Source organism: Neomonachus schauinslandi, chromosome 4 (genome assembly GCF_002201575.2).
Source record: "Neomonachus schauinslandi chromosome 4, ASM220157v2, whole genome shotgun sequence".
In the NCBI taxonomy this organism is placed as follows: Eukaryota; Metazoa; Chordata; class Mammalia; order Carnivora; family Phocidae; genus Neomonachus; species Neomonachus schauinslandi.
Window position 1 is genome coordinate 95,280,016 of NC_058406.1, and position 22,212 is coordinate 95,302,227.

General features: G+C 37.7%; 1 protein-coding gene across 2 annotated transcripts in view; it reads left to right on the forward strand.

Annotated features, from left to right (window-relative positions):
• The first annotated feature begins 896 nt into the window (after positions 1 to 896).
• The window catches only part of SYCP1 (synaptonemal complex protein 1), a 143,848-nt gene continuing 122,532 nt past the window's right edge, over positions 897 to 22,212 (forward strand). For both annotated transcript variants that reach the window (XM_021690082.1, XM_021690083.1), the window contains exons 1-7: positions 897 to 1,022; positions 3,178 to 3,262; positions 3,438 to 3,481; positions 3,653 to 3,709; positions 5,334 to 5,498; positions 6,160 to 6,227; positions 12,365 to 12,438. In XM_021690082.1, the coding sequence (XP_021545757.1) occupies positions 915 to 1,022; positions 3,178 to 3,262; positions 3,438 to 3,481; positions 3,653 to 3,709; positions 5,334 to 5,498; positions 6,160 to 6,227; positions 12,365 to 12,438 (601 nt within the window). In that variant the 5' untranslated portion in view covers positions 897 to 914. The remainder of the gene's footprint in view (positions 1,023 to 3,177; positions 3,263 to 3,437; positions 3,482 to 3,652; positions 3,710 to 5,333; positions 5,499 to 6,159; positions 6,228 to 12,364; positions 12,439 to 22,212) is intronic.

Genomic DNA, 22,212 nt, shown 5'->3' on the forward strand with positions numbered 1-22,212 from the left:
AAGACTGAACTCTTGGACGACAGAAATGGATTTTTCACTCTCCGCTCCAATCTATCACAGCACTTGCTAGTTTTCCTTGCATTCTCTGACAATAGCAGAAGCTTAAAGAACGTCTACGCTGAGGAGAAACAGAATCCCGCGAAGAATTGTTACCAACGTAAAGGAAAATCTCGCGAGAATCGGAAGCCGGGCAAACTCTCGCGGCTGACCGTTATTTAGCCGTTAAACAGCCGTGCACCCCGCCCTTCCTGGCTGGCCGCTGAGGTGGAGCGATTCCCGCCTTTTCTGAGGTTCGGAGGCAGAAGCTCTAATTGATTCTTTTTGCTGTCCTAATAGACAGCAGGTAGCAGTTCGCGTGGGCACCGAGTCCATGGTTTCCCCCTGAATCTTGAAAGGTAAGGGCAGGTGTACTGAATTCCTTTCTTGACGACGGAACCCGGAGCTGGGCAATGATTTGATTCGATTCCGCACCTGCAGCGCTTGGCCAGCGGCCCCACTCCACCCCCCCACCCCCGAACACCTCCTCGGTAGCCGGTAGCCCTCTAAGAACTTACGGTACGTCTCGCGGCTGGGTGATGCAATTTACCAGGGCTGGTGGAGGTAGAGCTTTCTTTTCGGGCTGTCACAGTGATGATACCTCGGAGTTTCTGGCTTGTCTAGGTCGCCAGCGTGGCCATTGGTGGTGGTAGATGGTGGGAACGACTGCGGGGTGTTTTTACTTTGACCGCACAGTGATGTGACGCTGCAGACTCAACAGTGTAGCAGAGGTTACTCCTGCTCCTTTACATAGCATTTGTTATACAGACATCGCCTTTTAAAATAAAGCATAAAGAGTGTATTAATGAAACAATATAAAAACACTTTTTCCCCCCTGCCTTCTGGGGCAATAGATAATTACAACTGGAAGAGAGAAAATGGAAAAGCAAAAGCCTTTTAAATTGTTTGTACCACCAAGATTAAGTAGCAGTCAAGTATCTGCAGTGAAACCTCAGAGTTTGGGAGGAGATTCTAATTTCTTCAAGGTAAATTTGCATATGAATCTTGATTTGACTATTCTTCAGGTAAGGAGACACCATGTACTTTCTTACTGGTGTTATTTTATAATTTTTTTTCCAGCAAATGTGGCTTGGTTTACCCAAGAATTTTAAACAAATTTATTTAAAATTAAAAAAAATTTTAAATCCAGTTTACTCAACAGTGTTATATTAGCTACAGGTGTACAATATAGTGATTTCATACTTCCATACATCACCCAGTGCTTACCACGAGAAGGGCCCTCCTTAATCCCCATCACCTATTTCACCCACCCTTCTCCCCTTTGGTAACCATCAGTTAGTTCTGTATAGTTAAGAGTATGTTTCTTGGTTTGTCTCTTCTCCCCCCCACCCCCATGATTGTTTATTTTATTTCTTTTTTTGTTTTGTTTCTTAAATTTCACATAGGAGTGAAATCACATGGTATTTGTCTTTTTCTGACTGACTAATTTTACTTAGGATAATACACTCTAGCTCCATCCATGTCATTGCAAATGGCAAGATTTCATTCTTTTTTTATGGGTGAGTAATATCCCATTGTATATATACACCTCATCTCCTATAACCATTCATCAGTCGATGGACACTTGGGCTGCTTCCATAATTTGACTATTGTAAATAATGCTACAATAAACACAGGGGTCATACATCTTTTCAAATTAGTGTTTTCATAATCTTTGGGTAAATACCCAGTAGTGGAGTTGCTGGATCATAGGGGAGTTCTATTTTTAATTTTTTCAGGAACTCTATACTGTTTTCCAGAGTGGCTGCACCAGTTTGCATTCCCACCAGCAGTTCATGAGAGATCCTTTTTCTCCACATCCTTGTCAATACTTGTTTCTTGTGTTTTTCATTTTAGCCATTCTGACAGGTGTGAGGTGATATCTCATTGTGGTTTTAATTTGCATTTCCCTGATGATGAGTGATGTTGAGCATCTTTTCATGTGTGTGTTGGTCATCTGGATATCTTCTTTGGATAAATGTCTATTCTTGTCTTCTCATTTTTCAATTGAATTATTTGTGTTTTGGGTGTTGAATTTTATAAATTCTTTATATATTTTGGATGCTAACCCTTTATTGGGTATGTCCTTTGCAAGTATCTTCTCTCATTCAGTAGGTTGTTTTTAGTTTTGTTGATTGTTTCCTTCACTGTGCAGAAGCTTTTTATCTTGAGGAAGTCCCAGTAGTTCATTTTTGCTTTTGTTTCCCTTGACTCAGGAGACCTATCTAGAAAAATGTGGCTGTGGCCGATGTCAGAGAAATTACTGCCTGTGCTTTCTTCCAGGAATTTTATTGCCCAAGAATTTTGAATAGTATTGCCTCGAATGAATAAGGAGCATACTTAATGTTTGTGAGCATCGTTCATTTAAAAAAATAATCACCGCCTCTGTAGAACTCTGGATACATAATGAGTCCTGCTTATTTGAATCCTCCCTCTGTCCTTAAATGACTTGAGGCAATTTGTAAGACATATACAATGAAATAGCAAGATACAAAAACATATTAAGAGAATATTAGGGTCAAGGAAAAAATAAGAAAATTTGGACAAATATGTTACCATACTGGTAAAAATTAGTGTCTGACTAAGCTTAAAATTTGGCTTTGAGCCTCCTGGTTGCCAGGATAAAAAGAGAAATTCACTTATATAACAGAGTTCTTATCAGAAAGGAGGAATTATACCAAGTTTCTTAGGTTAAACAGCTTTTACTGCTAAATTATTTTTAAAATTTCTCTGTGGAAGTTTATATTGGAGATGGAATGAAGCAATGAATATTTCAATTTTACATGCTGTAGAAAAATTCCTATGGTCTGTATAGCTAAGAGTATAATATTAAAATGCTATTCAGTGAAGACAACTCTCAGTTTTATTAAGGGAAAGATCATAATGAAATTGAAGAAAACTAATATATTAAGCTACTAATTAAAATTACTATTTTTCTTGAATACTTACAAAGCATATATTTTTTGCTTTTTTACATAACAAAAACCACTTGATATTTTAAATATTATATATACCTTAAAGGATTTACAATTGAAGTCACTTCTTTAAGCAGATGCATATTACATATATAATTACATATTACACTGCTAGTTATCAGAGTGGTTTGGAACAGTATGTTTAAGAACTTCTTTGTGTTTCTAGAGTTTCAACAAATGTATTGAAGATGATTTTAGTTTTCCATTTGCAATGACTAATCTCTCCAAAAATGGGGAAAACATTGATTCAGGTAAGAGACTGGAAAAGCAATGTATCACCATATATAGAAGTACTTTTTACGTACACATTGCTAGATATTGAAAATATAAGTATTATATTGAGAGCCATGACATTAAAGTTAGATATAATACTTAATATAAAAAAGATGTTGGCATATTTAATACCAGTTGTCTTTTATCTTGCAGATCCTGCTTTACAAAAAGTTAAGTTTTTGCCCATGCTTGAACAGGTCAGTTAAGTATAGGGTACATAGATATAATCTGCTTAGGTATTGAGTTGCTTGTTTGATAAAGGAAAAAAATTCTTGTTGGATTATTAGTCGTCAGTACTTAATTGCTACTATTTGGAAACTCTCATCAGAAATATTTTCTTACAGGAAACACTTATTCATTTTTTTTAGGTTGATAATTCTGACAGTTGTCCCTACCAGGAAGGACTAAAAGACTCTGATTTTGAGGTCAGAAGATTTCCCATCTATATTAAATTTCTTGTAATTGGAGTATCATTTATTATTGTTTGATTATCTCTTCCTTTTTGAAGCTTCTAAAGGATTGAAATTTGGTTAATGTTTTAAGTTCTATCCTTTATTTTTTATTTTTTAAAAAGATTTTATTTATTATTTGACACAGAGAGAGAACCCAGCAGGGGGAGCAGCAAAGGGAGAGGGAGAAGCATGTGGGGCTGATGTGGGGCTTGATCCCAGGACCCTGGGATCGCTTAACGACTGAGCCACCCAGGTGCCCAAGTTCTATTCTTTAAAACCATTTTTCCCCCAGGTGCCCAAGTTCTATTCTTTAAAACCATTTTTCCCCCTTTGTTTTTCTTTTAAAGTTGCTGAAACACTAGGCTTCTGCATTTTCCTGGGTTATGCAAGCATCCATTCTTTCGGGGCAATTTAATTTTAAACTACAGAGAGCAAGAATAGAAGAGGGAATGTGGATACAATATGTGAAGAGGCTGAGACTCAAACCACTATTTTACAAACAATCCTTTAATAAGTAGGATTGTTTGGCTCATTTGCTGTCTAAAGAATTTATATAACTTGCGGTACTTTTTATTTTGGTTATAAAAAATCATTCTTACTTATGGCACGTAGATGTCTTGAAAACAAAAAAGAGGCACGCCTTGGTGGCTCAGTCAGTTAAGAGTCTGCCTTTGGCTCAGGTCATGATCTCAGGGTCCTGGGATGGAGCCTCACATCACATCAGGCTCCCTGCTCAGTGGGGAGTCTGCTTCTCCCTCTGCCCCTCCTCCCCCTTGTGCTCGCTTGCGCTCTCTCTCTCCCAAAAAACAAAACAGAAATTCTAGGGCACCTGGCTGGCTCAGTTGGTAGAGCATGAGACTCTTGAGTTCAAGACCCATTTTGGGCATGAGTCTACTTAAAAAAAAAAAAAAAAATTCCATGGCTTGATAAAGTGCTGTATGTCTGTTGCTGTGATTATAAATGTATCACAGAATTTAAAAATATGGAACTTAACTCATGTATTTTGATAACAAAGAGCTATCAGCAAGCAGAAATCTGTGATTTTAAAAAATATAAACTGGCATTTACCTTATAATGTTGAAATGGATAATGCAGAAAATCCAAGTAAAAGCTAAATAAAACTTTAGAATAAATGAAAGCTAGATCTTGTGTTAACGATTTTTTGTCATTATATTTTAAAATTCATGTCCTTTAGGTAATCTTCAAACTGTATAACCAAAATGTTTCAAGGCCATTGTAAAAATTTATAGATATCATGTAGAGTGACTTATTTTAGCTTTTAACCAGCCAGATTCTCTCATTGACTAAACTATTTCCAATATCTGGCTTAGGTATATTTTCAAGGTATTAGATTTTATTCAGTAGGGTATAACTTAGTCAAGTGACCAGTAACTTTAGTGAAGTAGCTAATACTGCTAATAACTTTTAAAGAGTTAATGTAGTTTTCAGGATGCTATTAGGGCATAAATTGAGGCGAGACTTGTTCTCAACTATTAAGATACTGTATTACTCATAGATATTTTAAATAGGCAGCTGTAGTTTTTAATTGTTCAAAATTTTAGTCTAACCACTCTTTGAAACCTATTTATCTCAACAGAATTCAGAGCCAATGAGCAGACTATATTCAAAACTGTATAAGGAGGCTGAAAAGATCAAGAAGTGGAAAGTGAATGTAGAATCTGAATTGAAGCAGAAAGAAAATAAGTTGCAAGAAAATAGAAAGATAATTGAAGCACAGCGGAAAGCCATTCAGGAACTACAGGTATAATGAGATTTGGAATTGAAAATGTAGCGTAGCAGATTTTATCGTATTACTTTTAAAATAGAGTTTTTCAGTGATGTGGATTTTAAGGACAGTGGTTTTTGAATTTTTACTGATACTGTGTTTCAACTTTAGGATGAGCACAGAGGACAAGTTGCACAAAGCTTAGTGTAAATGATTAGGGAAATAAATTACTTTAGATAAAGATTGATTTAATGATTCTAATTATAAACTTTTAATTTTTATTAATTCCTATTACTGATGATGTTTCATATAAATGTCTTTTATTAATTGGAATATGACATTTATGGATTTTATATTTGGAACTATTTAGCTTCAGTTTTGTGGCCGAGTGAAAGAAAAATGTTGAGAAAATGAAACATTGGGTTAGGACAAAGATAAAACATTTAAAAATGCTTAGGGAAGATAATATTACATTAAAATATTGTTGGATACTTTTTGGATATGATTCAGCAAACTTGATTTTAGATCTATGAAAGTGAGATCCATATTTTTATGGGAAATCCATAAGCTGTGACACAAAAGTTTTGTGTGTGCAAAGAATTCTTATACTTCTTAGTTAGCAAAGAAATGCTGCTTAATGATTGTACTCTTTATTTTGTTAAGCAAAATGTGATGAACTGTTCTTTTTGTAAATTAGTTTGAAAATGAAAAAGTGAGTTTGAAATTAGAAGAAGGAATTCAAGAAAATAAAGATTTAATAAAAGAGTAAGTAATAATTTAATGAATTTGTTCTTTCTAAATTTATTCCAGATTTATTAAAATGATTTCCAGAAATTTATTGAACTTAATATTCTGTTATGTAATATTAACTTATATATAGAATTCTACCTGGGTACTGTGGAAGAAGGAAGAAATACTTATTTTATGTTCTTGTATTTGGCAAACAGTGGTCACTGACTAATAATTTCTCACTTTTTAAAATGTCAGGCAGGAGAAAAACCATTATTTGGTATCAATAGGTATCTGATAAAAAATCCTGTATCTACAACTGCCTATGTATATTGTTTACCTTTCTGTTTGTTGCAACATTTTAGGTGCAGCATTTGTAAAATAGTGCTCAATTTAGTTACAAGGTAATTCTTACTCTCAAATTCCTGTTTTTGTCAGTAGCCTAATGATTCTTCCATTAATGTTAGCTTAAAATTTTAGTGTCCTCTTTAGCTTTTCCTTTCCTTTGTTCTAGGCAATAGCTAAGCCTTATTTTATACCCTGATTACCTCATTCAGATTATATCATGTAGAATTTAATAGAAAAATGTAGTTGTTTATTTCATCTGCCAAGTAAATATTGAATAGTTAGAATGTAATGTATGGGTCCCTGAAGAGTGCAAAATTTATTTATTCCTACATGTTTATTAAGTTAAACATCATGGCTTTAGAAGACCTATCACTTTGTCAGTGAAGTTGCTGATAAATGAAAAAGGCTCTTAAAACAGATTGTTTTAGTCTAATTGAAAGACAACCTGTGGGGGTGCCTGGCTGGCTTAGTTGGAAGAGCATGTGACTCTTAATCTCCAGGTGGTGAATTTGAGCCTAATATTGGGGTTAGAGATTACTTAATTAAAAAAAGACAACCTATGGCTTCCCAGATAAAATTCAAATGCTAAACCTCAATTTTTTCCCCTGCCTAATTGAGGTTTGGTTATTAGGGAGAAGGGAGAGAGAAGAGAAAGTTTCTAACATTGTGTGCCTATTGTATATTTGGTACTTATGGTCACTTTTGTATGGGTATATGATTGTTTCTGTAGTATCTTATAGGACATCTAAAGCCTACTGTAGCCCTAATACCAGTATTTGATAGCTTGTGAGCTTTCTTAAGACTGCTGTTGCCTCCACTGATGTACAGTTGAATTTTTGTTAATACTGTGACTGTTTAGTGACATAGTATAGTTTAAGGTAGTGTAGTGTGATATAATATAGAATTTATGCCATTTCTTTGAGGTGAGAGGGAGTGCATTTATTTTGGGCATGATTTCCTTCTATTTTAAGCAGTTTCAGTTGTGTGTCCGTTTTGGCCTCAAATACTGAATTATCAATTGTCATCTGAAGGAACCTAACATTAGGTAAGAGCTTTGTCAAAATATAGATGAGAAACAAAGTTAAGGTAGAGTGACTTGATTATTGGATGACAGATTTGATATAAAGTTGCTCAGGACCAGCTCATTCATTGATCATGACTTTCTAAAAAGGATGTAGATTTGAAAGAGACTGGGTATTTCAAAACCATATGCCTGGCCTGTAATAGAAGTTTGAGCAAGAATGGACACTTTGGTTTATTGACATTTTTGAGCAGGAAAAGAGTTTTGAGATAATTTAGATAATTTTGGAGGCATTTTTTTTGAATGGAGCAGGACCTTAAATATCTGATTCCACCATTAGATGTAATAATAGTCTCAATTTTCAAATTTTAGCAGTCAAACCTGAAGCATCTACAATTACATATTTTCAGAAATACCCTTAAAAAGCAACATTTGATTTTTGTTAGACTCCTAGCTGGGATTTGTTTAAGTAATTTGATGAATTAAACCTGTCAAGCCCTGTAGCATGCATATGATGGTGGTTGTTGTCAGAGAAGGCTTTCTAAAGATGAGGATGTCTGAAGGATGAATAGGAGTTAGCCAGGAGGAGAATTAGAGGTTGCTACTCTAGCATTTCATGACATGCTAAGGAGTTTTGATTTTTATGTTGAAGTGGAGGTGGAGGGATAGGGGTTGCAGAGGGGTGGGCTGAAGAAAGACTGAGTGGTTATAGATACGGCTCGCTTCAACAAGAACAGCTTTAAGTATAATTTAAAATCTTGTGTATCCAGTTAAGATTTCATTTTGAAAAAGGATTTTGGTTCTAGGGAAAAAAAAGTTTGAAAATTGCTGCAGATGGGCATTTGGAAGCCAGTGAAGAGTTTTAAGAATTCTAAAATTGAGACATTGTGAGAACATAGTAGACTTGAATATTTTTTTGATTGGATGATTGCTTGTATATGGAGTATATGGCTGGTTTTATGTGGGGTTGTGCTGTTCAAAGGGTCTTTGTGGTTTAGGGAACATATTGCTAAAGGGACTTTTGTCCTCTACCCCTCACCATAAATTAACAGGAAAAGGCTGAAAATGTTTTTCAAATTGTAATTGAAGAATTAGATTTATGGTCACTTGTTTTGATTTTTACAAAACCAGTAACAAAAAAGTCCCTCTCTAGACCAGTGGTTCTTAAGTTTTAGCAAGCATCAGAATTAACTGCAGAGCTTGTTAAAACATATACTGTTGTCCTCTGCCCCCCTACCAGAATTTTCTGATTCAGTGGAGTAGGGCTTCAGAATTTGAGCTTTTAACAAGTGATGTGGATGTTGTTGGTTCAAGAATCATCTTTTGGGAACTACTGCTCTGTACTAGAGAACAGTCTTAGGCTTTGAAATCCAAACCAAACCACCCTTTCTCTGACTGGCTTATTTCACTTAACATTATACCCTCTAGATCCATCCATGTTGTTGCAAATGGCAAAATTTCATTCTTTTTTATGGCTGAATAATATTCCAGTGTGTGTGTGTGTGTGTGTGTGTGTGTGTGTACATATATGTATATATTGTATTGCATTGACTCTGTAAATTGTTTTGGGTAGTGAGATATATATATATATATATATATATATATATATATACACACACACACACACATACACACACCACATCTTCTTTATCCATTCATCCATCATCACACACTTGGGCTGCTTCCATAATTTGGTTATTGTATATAATGCTGCAATAGGAGTGCATATATCCCTTCAAATTAGTGTTTTCATATTCTTTGGGTAAACTGGGTCATAGGGTAGTTCTATTTTTAATTTTTTGAGCAACTTCCATACTGTATTCCACAGTGGCTGCACCAATTTGCATTTCCATAGTGTAGGAGGATTCCTCTTTCTTCACATCCTTGCCAACACGTGTTGTTTCTTGTGTTTTTCATTTTATATGACCATATATGCATGGCTTTATTTTTGGGCTCTCTGTTCTGTTTTGTTGATTTATGTTTTTTTTTTTAAGATTTTATTATTAGAGAGAAGAGTGAGTGAGTGAGTGGGGGGAGAAGCAGAGGGAGAGGGACAAGCTGACTCTGCACTGAACGTGGGGCCTGATGCAGGGCTCAATCCCACAACCCTGAGGTCATGACCTGAGCCAAAATCAAGAGTCGGATGCTTTACCTACTGAGCCACACAGGCACTCCTATGTGTCTGTTTTTATGCTAATACCATACTGTTTTTTTTTTAAGTTTTTATTTAAATTCCAGTTAGTTAACATACAGTATAATAATTAGTTTTAGGTATACAATATAATGATTCAACACTTCCATATAATACCTGGTGCTCATCACAACAACTGCACTCCTTAATCCCCATCACCTATTTAATCGAACCTCCCAGGGTGCCTGGGTGGCTCAGTTGGTTGAGACTCTGACTCTTGATTTCAGCTCAGGTCATGATCTTGTTTGGGGTTGTAGTATTGGCCCTGCGTTGGGCTCTGTGCTCCACAGGGAGTCTGCTTGGGACTTTTTTCTCCTTCTCCCTCTGCCCCTCTCCCCTTTCAAATAAATGAATAAATAAAATCTTAAAAAAAAAATACAAAAAAACCTAACCTTCCATCCACCTCCCATACTATTTTGATTATTATAGTTTTGTCATGTAGTTTGAAATCAGGAAGTGTGATTCTTCCAGCTCTTTTCTTCTTTTTCAAGTTTGCTTTGGCTCTTTGGTAATTATATACAGATTTTAGGTTTGTTCTATTTCTGAAAAATGCAATTGGAAATTTGGTTGGGATTGCATTGACTCTGTAAATTGTTTTGGGTAGTGTGATATATATATATATATAAGAAAAAATGTATATTTTTGGTCATTCAGATGACCAAATATGTATTTCTTACATATATTTGATCTTCGTCTACTATTCCTGATTCATAGTTTCCAAAATCCTTGGAATATCCTAAGTGCTGAGAATGACAAAGGTATCTCTTGTTATGTTAATGAGGTGACTTTTGGATCCCACATAAAGATGGGGCTAGTTGCCAAGAGAACTAACCATGTGATCAGATGGTTGGAACTTTCACCACTGCCCCTCTCTTCTGGAGGGGAGATGGTCTGGAGGTTGAATCAGTCATCAGTGGCCAATGATTTAATCAGTCACAATTATGTAACTAAGCCTCCATAAAAACCCAAGAGGACAAGGTTAGGAAAGCTTCCAGCTTGGAGAAGAGATTTGGGGAGAGTGGTGAGCTCAGAGAGCGTGGAAGCTCCACACCCTTTTCCCATGCCTTGCCCTGTGCATATCTTCTATCTGGCTGTTCCTGAGTTTATATCCTTTTATAATAAACTAGTAATCTAACAAGTATATTGTTTCTTTGAGTTCAGTGAGCTGCTCCAGCAAATTAATCAAACCCAAGGAACCTCAGATTATAGGCAGTCTGTCAGATTCAGGTAACAATCTGAACTTGTGACTGGTGTCTGAAAACTAAGGAGTGAGTCATGGGAACTTTTGATTTATAGCCAGTTGGACAGAAGTACAGGTGAAACCTGGGCTTGCGACTGGTATCTTAAGTGGGGCTAGGGGGACAGTGGTTGTGTAGGACTGAACACTTAACCTGTAGAATCTGAGGCTATCTCCAGGTAGATAGTGTCATAATTGAATTGAATTATGGGACACCCTGCTTGTGTCCCAAGAATTGCTTGTTGGTGTAGAGAATACCCCTCCCCACATTGAAATTGGTATCAGGACCCATTTAGGTAGTGTGGACATTTTAACAATATTCTTCTAATCCATGAGCATGGAATATCTTTCTATTTATTTGCGTCTTCAGTTTCTTTCATTAATGTCTTATAGTTTTTAGTATACAGGTCTTTCACCTCCTCGGTTAAATTTAATCCTAGGAATTTGATTCTTTTTGGTGCAATTGTAAATGGGGATGTTTTCTTAATTTCTCCTTCAGATGGTTCATTATTAGTGTACAGAAATGCAATTGATTTTTGTGTATTGATTTTTTTATCCTGCAAACTTTACTGAATTTGTTTTATTAGTTCTAGTAGTTTCTGGTGGAGTCTTTAGGGTTTTCTATATATAATATGTCATCTGCAAATAGTGAGAGTTTTACTTCTTCCTTTCCAATTTGGATACCTTTATTTATTTTCTTGCCTAATTGCTCTAAGCCTTCCAATACTATGTTGAATAAAAGTGGTGAGAGTGGGCATTCTTGTCTTGTTCTGATCTTAAAGGAAAAGCTTTCAGCTTTTTTACTTTTTACTGTTGAGTATGAGGTTAGCTGTGGACTTGTCATATGTGGCCTTTATTATGTTGAGGTACATTACCTTTATACACACTTTGTTGAGAGTTTTTATCATAAATGGATACTGAATTTTTAAAATTGCTTTATCTGCATCTATTGAGATGATCAGAGGTCATCTGATGCATGTAATGAAAGGCTAGTCAGAAAATTAACTGTTTAATGTTTTGAGGGTAAGACAGAATATTGCTGGGATAATTAGTAAATGAAAAGCCAAACCCTCCTTTCTTATTTTTTTTCCCCTTAGGCAAAATATGGAACTATTTACTGAAATGTTATTGTTAGCTACGTGGGTAGAAACTTGTTAATAACAGGAACTATCATTTTTAAAGGGAGGAAGTTACTAAATCATCTTGGCTAATAGTACAGTCAACCCATTTTTTTTCACATAATCATTTATGAGTAATGTGATATATATTAAAATATAAGAATTTCTTTAAGAATTGTAACAATGTTTCATAACTTTTACATACAACTTTGCTTTGAGATCAGATTACACTTAGGGAGACTCTTTGCTTTCTTTCAGGAATAATGCTACAAGGCATTTATGTAATTTACTCAAGGAAACCTGTGCCAGATCTGCAGAAAAGACAAAGAAATGTAAATATATTTCTTGTTTTATGTGATTTTTATCAATTTATTATTATTGTAATGGTGGGGGTGGAGAAGGGAAGAAATTGTTTTTTCGCTTTTTGGAACCAATTTTGATTTGAACAAGTTATATGTGCCTCATTCATTTTCTTTGCATAAGTAGTAATTTGATTCTCAGTTTTTGAGCTTGGAAAGCTCAAAATTTTTTGAAAGATAATATATTTCAAAAGATACATACCTTGACACGACATTTGTAGTTCTTATTTCAGTTAAAATGTGATCTTGAGACTAACTTTCTCTTTCTGGAACAACTAGCAAATTGAATTGATATATAGCTATGTTCATAATAGAAAATACTGGTAGAGGGCTATGCCGAAGGCACAGTACTTAAGAATAGTACAATGTTTATTTCTTTTTTTTTTTTTTTAAAGATTTTATTTATTTATTTGAGAGAGAGAAAGAGAGAGAGCACATGAGAGGGGGAAGGGTCGGAGGGAGAAGCGGACTCCCTGCTGAGCAGGGAGCCTGATGCGGGACTCGATCCCGGGTCTCCAGGATCATGACCTGAGCCGAAGGCAGTCGCTTAACCAACTGAGCCACCCAGGCGCCCTACAATGTTTATTTCTAATCTAAATAGAATTTTCAACTTTCTCCTAAAGAAAGAAACATGCTTTTAAAATATTTTACTAAGGTCATGGTATATATATATGAAAGTATTTTCATTTTATGCGTATTTTTATTTTACTTGTAAGAATTTTTTCATTTTGATGAAAAACCTAAAAATCTTATTTTCAAAAATAACAGTTTTATCTTTGTCATTAATTTGACACTAGCTCTACTTTGTTTCTTCCAATAATCTATTAGGAAATACTGTCTATCTGCTTTTTCAGGATAGCCCTTATTTTTCTTAGCTAAAATTTTAATATCACACAGCTTACTGCTTATGAGCTTGGGCTTCAGAGTAGACAGCTTATGCTCAAATTCAAACTTTCAGTTGCTGTCTACTTTACCTTGAATAAGTTATATAATCTCTCTGACCCACTGTTTATTGATTAATGAAGTGCCTCTTAGTGTTTTGAGAATTAAATTAATAAATATAAATTGCTTAGAGCAGTGCAAAGTGCTCAGTGTTAGCTATTCTTCTTATTTCCAGTATGCACTATTGCTAGGGTTTTTTATTTTTGATCCCTGCATATTGGAACTATACTTTACATTTGGAAATATAAATACTTACCAAAATGTAGTGCACCACTACCAGCTCCTCCATTAAATCATCCTGTTTACTCAACTTTCAATATTAGCTTTTCCCATCTAGGTATAAAGAGTGGTAAAAAGTATACAGATGGGGGTGGGAGGGATCGTGTATTGACTGCTTTGCAGAAAGCAAACTGGGCCTTGGAGACAAGGCTGCTAGTTTTTTTTTCTCTGTTTAGTTTATGCTCTCTAAATCAGATCAGATGGTGGGAGAGGTTTGAAGAATCTTAACAAAATTTTTAGGTGATCTCTTTTTTTTTTTTTTTTTTTTTAAAGATTTTATTTATTTATTTCACAGAGAGAGATAGCGAGAGCAGGAACACAAGCAAAGGGAGTGGGAGAGGGAGAAGCAGGCTTCCTGCTGAGCAGGGAGCCCGATGCGGGGCTCCTTCCCAGGACCCTGGGATCATGACCTGAGCTGAAGGCAGATGCTTAATGACTGAGCCACCCAGGCGCCCCTAGGTGATCTCTTGAATGAACCAATGACCATATCTTGATGAAACATGTATATAGTTTTTCTTTTCTTAAGAAAATCTTTAGGGGTGCCTGTGTGGCTTAGTCGGTTAAACATCTGACTATTGATTTTGGCTCAGGTCATGATCTCAGGGTTGTGAGATCGAGCCCCGTGTTGGGCTTTGTGCTGGGTGTGGAGCCTGCTTAAGACTCTCTCTCTCCCTTACTGCCCCTCCTTTCTCTCAAAAAAAAAAAAAAAAAAGAAGTCTTTATATTTATTAACCTAAACTCCATCTAGATTCTTGCCTTAAGTCTTTCCTTTTGCTATTGTGATTTTTCTGTCTTATTTATTCATTCATCAGTTTTTTTTTTTTTAAAGATTTATTTATTTATTGAGAGACCGGTGGGGGGCGGGGAGAGAAGTCCAGAGCGAGAGAATCCTCAAGCAGACTCCTTGCTGAGCATGGAGCCCCACGTGGGGCTTGATCCTATGATCCATGAGATCACTACCTGAGGCTAAGTTTGCTTAACCGACTGAACCACCCAGGCACCCCTCATTCACCAGTTTATATTTTTATTTATTTATTTTTAAAGATTTTATTTATTTGTCAGAGAGAGCACAAACAGGGGGAGCGGCAGGCAGAGGGAGAAGCAGGCTCCCCTCTGAGCAAGGAGCCCAATGTGGGACTCGATCCCAGGACCCTGGGATCATGACCTGAGCTGAAGGCAGGCACTGAACCAACTGAGCCACTCAGGCATCCCACCAGTTTTTATTTTTATTTTTATTTCTTTATTTTTTAAGATTTTATTAGAGAGCGTGCGAGCGTGAGCCAGGGAAGGGGCGGAGGGAGAGGGAGAAGCAGACTCCCCACTGAGCAGGGAACCTGAGGTGGGGCTTGATCCCAGGACCCAGAGACCATGACCTGAGCTGAAGGCAGCCACTTAACCCACTGAGCCACCCAGGCGCCCCTCATTCACCAGTTCTTAAAGTGCCTACTTTGTGTCATGAAATGTTCTGAGTGCTGAGGAAAACGGCAGTGAACAATTTCTGCTTTTAAGGAGTATGCATCCTAGTGGAGGGACACAGACCATAAATAAAAAAAAAATATATGTATGGTGATGATAACTGCTTAAGGAGAGAGTATTTTGGGATAGGGAGATTGGGGAAGTATTTTAGTGACTAATAAGTGAGGGGGTGAGCCATGTAGCCATTTTGGGGAATAGTAAGTGCAAAGTCCTTTAGATGAAAGCCTGTTTAATCTTTCAAGTCAATGAGGCCACTGTGTTGCACCTTTGATATTTCTTGCCTTGTGTGTATTTTTTATCTTTTTTTTTTTTTTGTGTGCGCCATTCAGGAAAATGTCTTTTAATCTGTCTTCCAGTACACGATTTCTCTATTTCTAGTCTCTTTCTCTCTCTCTCTCATTTTTCTAGTCTGTTTTTGAATTCGTCAGTTGAGGTCTTATTTTTACTGCATTTTTCTGGTTCTGGAATATTGGCTATTTTTAAAAATATCTGTAGTGTCACTTTTTATTTATTTTTGATTTTTTTATTTTTTTAAAGATTTAATTTATTTGAGAGAGAGAGAGAGAGAGCGAGGACGAGTAGGGGGAGCAGCAGAGGGAGAGGGAGAAGTAGACTCCCCGGTGAGCAGGGAGCTAATGTGGGACTCAATCCCAGGACCCTGGGATCATGACCTGAGCTGAAGGCAGACACTTAACCAACTGAGCCACCCAGGTGCCCCTGTAGTGTCACTTTTTAGACTTCCAGGTTTGTTGCTGAAATTCTTAAAAATTGACATATAGTTAACAATGTTATGTTAGTTTCAGGTGTATAACATAGTGATTTGATAGGTCTATATATAATGCTATGCTCATCACTAGTGGTCCTTGCTGAAATTCTTAAGTTTAGCTTTTTATCTCCATGAACATAGTAAACATTGTTTTATTAAGGTTTCAATAAAGTTTATTAAAGGGGTCTATTTCTGGTCTGTTCTGTGGATTCTAGGGGTTTGTGTACTTCATTATCTTTGATTATTTGCTTGAGACCTAGAATGATGTCGCATTTTCCTAGTTCTTTGAATGTTGAACAGTTTTGGATTATATCTTGGAGATTTTGAAATTATTATGGTGTGAGATTCTGGGTCTTTTATTTTTTTTTAATTTTATTATGTTATGTTAGTCACCATACAATACATCTTTGGTTTTTGATGTGGTGATCCACGATCCATTGTTTTCGTATAACACCCAGTGCTCCATGCAGTATGTGCCCTCCTTAATACCCATCACTGGGCTAACCAATCCCCCCTGCTTCTAAAACCCTGTTTGTTTCTCAGAGTCCATAGTCTCTCATGGTTCATCTCTCCCTCCAATTCCTCCCCCCATTTTTCCCTTCCTTCTCCTAGTGTCCTCCATGTTATTCCTTATGTTCCACAAATAAGTGAAACCATATGATAATTGACTTTCTCTGCTTGACTTCTTTCACTTAGCATAATCTCCTCCAGTCCCATCCATGTTGATATAAAGTTGGGTATTCATCTTTTCTGATGGCTGAGTAATATTCCATTGTATATATGGACCCCATCTTCTTAATCCATTCATCTATTGAAGGGCATCTGGGCTCTTTCCACAGTTTGGCTATTGCGGACATTGCTGCTATGAACATTGGGGTGCATATGGCCCTTCTTTTCACTACATCTGTGTCTTTGAGGTAAATACCCAGGAGTGTAATTGCTGGGTCATAGGGTAGCTCTATTTTTAATTTTTTGAGGCACCTCCACACTGTTTTCCAAAGTGGCTGTACCAACTTGCATTCCCACCAACAGTGTAAGAGGGTTCCCCTTTCTCCACAACCTCTCCAACATTTGTTGTTTCTTTCCCTGTCCATTTTTGCCATTCTAACTGGTGTAAGGTGGTATTTCAATGTGGTTTTGATTTGAATTTCCCTGATGGCTAATGATGATGAACGTTTTTTCATGTGTCTGTTAGCCATTTGTATGTCTTCTTCACAGAAGTGTCTTTTCATATCTTCTGCCCACTTTTTGACTTGATTATTTGTTTTTTGGGTGTTAAGTTTGAGAAGTTCTTTATAGATCTTGGATACCAGCCCTTTATCTGTAGAGTCATTTGCAAATATCTTCTCCCATTCTGTGGGTTGCCTCTTTGTTTTGTTGACTGTTTCCTTTGCTGTGCAGAAGCTTTTTATCTTGATGAAGTCCCAAAAGTTCATTTTTGCTTTTGTTTCACATCAAGGTCTTTCATCCACTTTGAGTTTATCTTTGTGAATGGTGTTAGAGAATGGTCGAGTTTCATTCTTCGGCATGTGGCTGTCCAATTTTCCCAGCACCATTTATTGAAGAGACTGTCTTTTTTCCATTGCATGTTTTTTCCTGCTTTGTCAAAGATTATTTGACCATAGAGTTGAGGGTCCATATCTGGGTTCTCTATTCTGTTCCATTGGTCTATATGTCTGTTTTTGTGCCAGTACCATGCTGTCTTGGTGATCACAGCTTTGTAATATAGCTTGAAATCGGGCAACGTGATGCCCCCAGCTTTGTTTTTCTTTTTCAACATTTCCTTGGCGATTCAGGGTCTTTTCTGATTCCATACAAATTTTAGGATTGTTTGTTCCAGCACTTTGAAAAATGTCATTGGAATTTTGATCGAGATGGCATTGAAGGTATAGATTGCTCTGGGTAGCATAGACATTTTAACAATGTTTATTCTTCTGATCCATGAGCATGGAATATCTTTCCATCTTTTTGTGTCTTCTTCAATTTCTTTCATGAGTGTTCTGTAGTTCCTAGAGTACAGATCCTTTACCTCTTTGGTTAGGTTTATTCCGAGGTATCTTATGGTTTTTGGTGCTATTGTAAATGGAATCGTTTCTCTAATTTCTCTTTCTACAGTTGCGTTGTTAGTGTATAAGAAAGCAACTGATTTCTGTGCATTGATTTTGTATCCTGCCACATTACTGAATTGCTATATGAGTTCTAGTAATTTGGGGGTGGAGTCTTTTGGGTTTTCCACATAAAGTATCATGTCGTCTGTGAAAAGAGAGAGTTTAACTTCTTCTTTGCCAATTTGAATACCTTTTCTTTTTGTTGTCTGCTTGCTGTTGCCAGGACTTCTAGTACTATGTTGAACAATAGTGGCGAGAGTGGGCATCCTTGACATGTTCCTGATCTTAAGGGAAAGGCTCTCAGCTTTTCCCCATTGAGGATGGTACTCGCTGTGGGTTTTTCATAGATGGATTTTATGAACTTGAGGAATGTTCCCTCTATCCCTATACTCTGAAGAGTTTTAATCAGGAAAGGATGTTGTATTTTGTCAAATGCTTTTTCTGCATCAATTGAGAGGACCGTATGGTTCTTCTCCCTCCTCTTATTGATGTGTTCTATCACATTGATTGATTTGCGAATGTTGAACCACCCTTGCATCCCGGGGATACATCCCACTTGGTCGTGGTTAATGATCCTTTTAATGTATTGTTGGATCCTATTAGCTAGGATTTTGTTGAGGATTTTGGAATCCATATTCATCAGGGATATCGGTCTGAAATTCTCCTTTGTGATGGGGTCTTTGCCTGGTTTGGGGATTAAGGTAATGCTGGCCTCATAGAATGAGTTTGGAAGTTTTCCTTCTGTTTCTATTTTTTGAAACAGCTTCAGTAGAATAGGTATTATTTCTTCTTTGAATGTTTGGTAGAATTCCTCAGGGAATCCATCAGGCCCTGGACTCTTGTTTTTTGGGAGGTTTTGATCACTGCTTCAATCTCGTTACTTGGTTATTGGCCTATTCAGGTTGTCAATTTCTTCCTGTTTCAGTCTTGGCAGCTTATAGGTTTCCAGGAAGGCCTCCATTTCATCCAGATTGCTCAGTTTATTGGCATATAGTTGTTGATAATAATTTCTAATAATTGTTTCTATTTCCTTGGTGTTAGTCGTGATCTCTCCCCTTTCATTCATAATTTTATTAATTTGGGTCCTTTCTCTTTTCTTTAGGATAAGTCTGGCCAGTGGTTTATCGATCTTATTAATTCTTTCAAAGAACCAACTTCTAGTTTTGTTGATCCGATCTACTGTGTTTCTGGTTTCTAATTCATTGATTTCTGCTCTAATTTTAATTATTTATCTTCTAATGCGTGGCTTATGTATCGTTTGTTGCTTTTCCTCTAGTTCTTTAAGGTGTAGAGTTAGTTGGTGAATTCGGGATTTTTCTATTTTTTTGAGTGAGGCTTGATGGCTATGTATTTCCCCCTTAGGACCGCCTTTGCAGTATCCCATAGGTTTTGGACCGATGTGTTTTCATTCTCACTGATTTCCATGAATTGTTTAAGTTCTTCTTTGATTTCTTGGTTGACCCAAACATTCTTGAGCAGAATGGTCTTTAGCTTCCAAGTGTTTGAATTTCTGCCAAATTTTTTCTTGTGATTGAGTTCCAGTTTTAGAACATTGCGGTCTGAGAATATGCAGGGAATAATCTCAATCTTTTGGTATCGGTTGAGACCTGATTTGTGACCCAGTATGTGGTCTATTCTGGAGAAAGTTCCATGTGCGCTCGAGAAGAACGAGTATTCTGTTGTTTTGGGTGGAATGTTCTGTAAATATCTATGAGGTCCATCTGGTCCAATGTATCGTTGAAAGCTCTTGTTTCCTTGTTGATTTTCTGCTTAGATGATCTGTCCATTGCTGAGAGTGGAGTATTGAGGTCTCCTACAATTAACGTATTGTTATCAATATGACTCTTTATTTTGGTTAACAGTTGGCTTATATAGATGGCTGCTCCCATGTTGGGGGCATAGATATTTACAATTGTTAGATCTTCTTGTTGGATAGACCCTTTAAGAATGATACAGTGTCCTTCTGTGTCTCTTATTACAGACTTTAGTTTAAAATCTAATTTGTCTGATATAAGAATTGCTACCCCAGCTTTCTTTTGAGGTCTGCTGGCATGGAAGATGGATCTCCATCCCTTCACTTTCAGTCTGGATGTATCTTTAGGTTCAAAATGAGTCTCTTGTAGGCTCATTTGGATGGATGGGTCCTGTCTTTTCATCCAATCTGCAACCCTGTGCCGTTTTATGGGAGCATTTAGGCCATTCACGTTGAGAGTGATTATTAAAAGATATGAATTAATTGTCATCATGTTGCCTGTGAAGATGTTGTTTTTATAGATTGTCCCTGTAAATTTCTGTTGTATATCACTCTTGGGGTCTTTCTCCTTTTATAGAACCCCCCCCTTAATATTTCTTGCAGGGCCGGCTTAGTGGTCACATATTCTTTCAGTTTCTGCCGATTGTGGAAGCTCTGCATCTCTCCATCCATTCTAAATGAAAGCCTTGCCGGATAAAGTATTCTTGGCTGCATGTTCTTCTCATTTAGTACCCTGAATATATCTTGCCAGGCCTTTCTGGCTTGCCAGGTCTCTGTGGATAGGTCTGATGTTATTCTGATGTTCCTCCCTCTGTACGTAAGGAATCTCTTCCCCCTAACTGCCCTTAAGAGGGTTTCCTTGGTTCTAAGATTTGCAAGTTTTACTATTACATGTCAGGGTGTTGGCCTGTTATCCTTGATCTTAGGAGGGGTCCTCTCTGCCTGTAGGACTCGAATGTTTGTTTCATTCCCCAGATTAGGGACGTTCTCACCTACGATTTGCTCAAATACATCTTCTAGTCCTCTCTCTCCACTCCCTCCGGGATTCCAATTATTCTGACACTGGAACACTTCATGGTGTCACTTATTTCTCTGATTCTATTTTCATGGATTCTGAGTTGTTTTTCCCTGGCCTCCTCCTTTCCCTTTTTATCTATTATATTGTCTTCCAGGTCGCTTATTCTCTCTTCTGTCTCAGTTACCCTAGCTGTTAGATTATCTAGATTGGATTAAATCTCATTGATATCATTTTTAAGCTCTGCCAATTTAGCTTTCATTTCTGCCCTTAGAGATTCTATGTTGCCATTAATTGATTTCTCCATTCTAGCCATTGTCTTCGCAATTGCTAGCCTGAATTCTATCTCCGACATCTTGGTTATATCTGCATTCATTTGTAAATCTGCAGCATAAGTCATAATCTCTGAGTCTTTTCTATTTTGGGGGCTCCTCCTCCTAGTCATTCTGTTGATGGGTGTTTGAGGGAATGTATGGAGTCCAAATTATGGACCAGAACCGAAGCAAGATGCACCTGTTTTCTTGGGACCTTAGGGTTGCTGGCCTCTCGTTTTCCCAGCCTGTCTTCTGGGGGAGGGGCCTGCCGCGCTGTTACTCAGGCAACCCTGTTCGGTAGGAGTTGCCCTGCCTGCCTGTGGCAGGGGATGGGCTCAGCGGGAATCAGTTTTTGGGGCTTTTGTTCTCTGGTGGCTTTCCCTGGCGGCTTTCCACGTCTCTTCCGTGAGTCAGAGCAGAAGAGACCATTTCCAACCCTCTGCCTCAGAGCAGAGAGACCGCAGTCTGTTCTTCAGTGAGCTCTCCAGGTCACACCGTCTCCGTTTCTGTCTGTGCTGCTATAAACTGCAGCATCCTGGGTTGTGCGCCCCTCTGCAGCACTCCTAGTCCTGCCTCCAGCCGGGGCACGTCTCTGCCCTTTGTGCTTCTAAAACCGCCAGCTGCTCCCAGTTCACGCGGGCGCAACCCCGCTGCTCCAGGTTTCCATCCCCGGGGCTGCCCTAAAGTCCTTTCCCCGCCGCTACCGGTCTGTGAGTCTGTGCCCCGTCCTCAGCGCGCAAGGCTGTCGCTCACCGGCTGGGTAGGATCCCCATGGCCAGGCACCCTCCCGCTGCCGTTTATCCTCCGATATCTGCCCGTGGAATCATGGCTCCCTGCTTCGTACCTCGAAACCAACCGCCTGTGATATTCTGTTTGTAGAGATCCAGATCTTCTTACATCTCAGGCTGGTTTCGTGGGTGCTCAGAGTGGTCTGGTAGATATCCAGCTCAATTCCGGGGACCAGTTGAAATAGGGTCCCCTACTCCTCCGCCATCTTTCCCCCCCTCCCCAGATTCTGGGTCTTTTAAAATCCCCAGGAGAATGTTTGTTTGTTTGTTTGTTTGTTTAGCAGACCGTCAACTCAGGTTCAGATC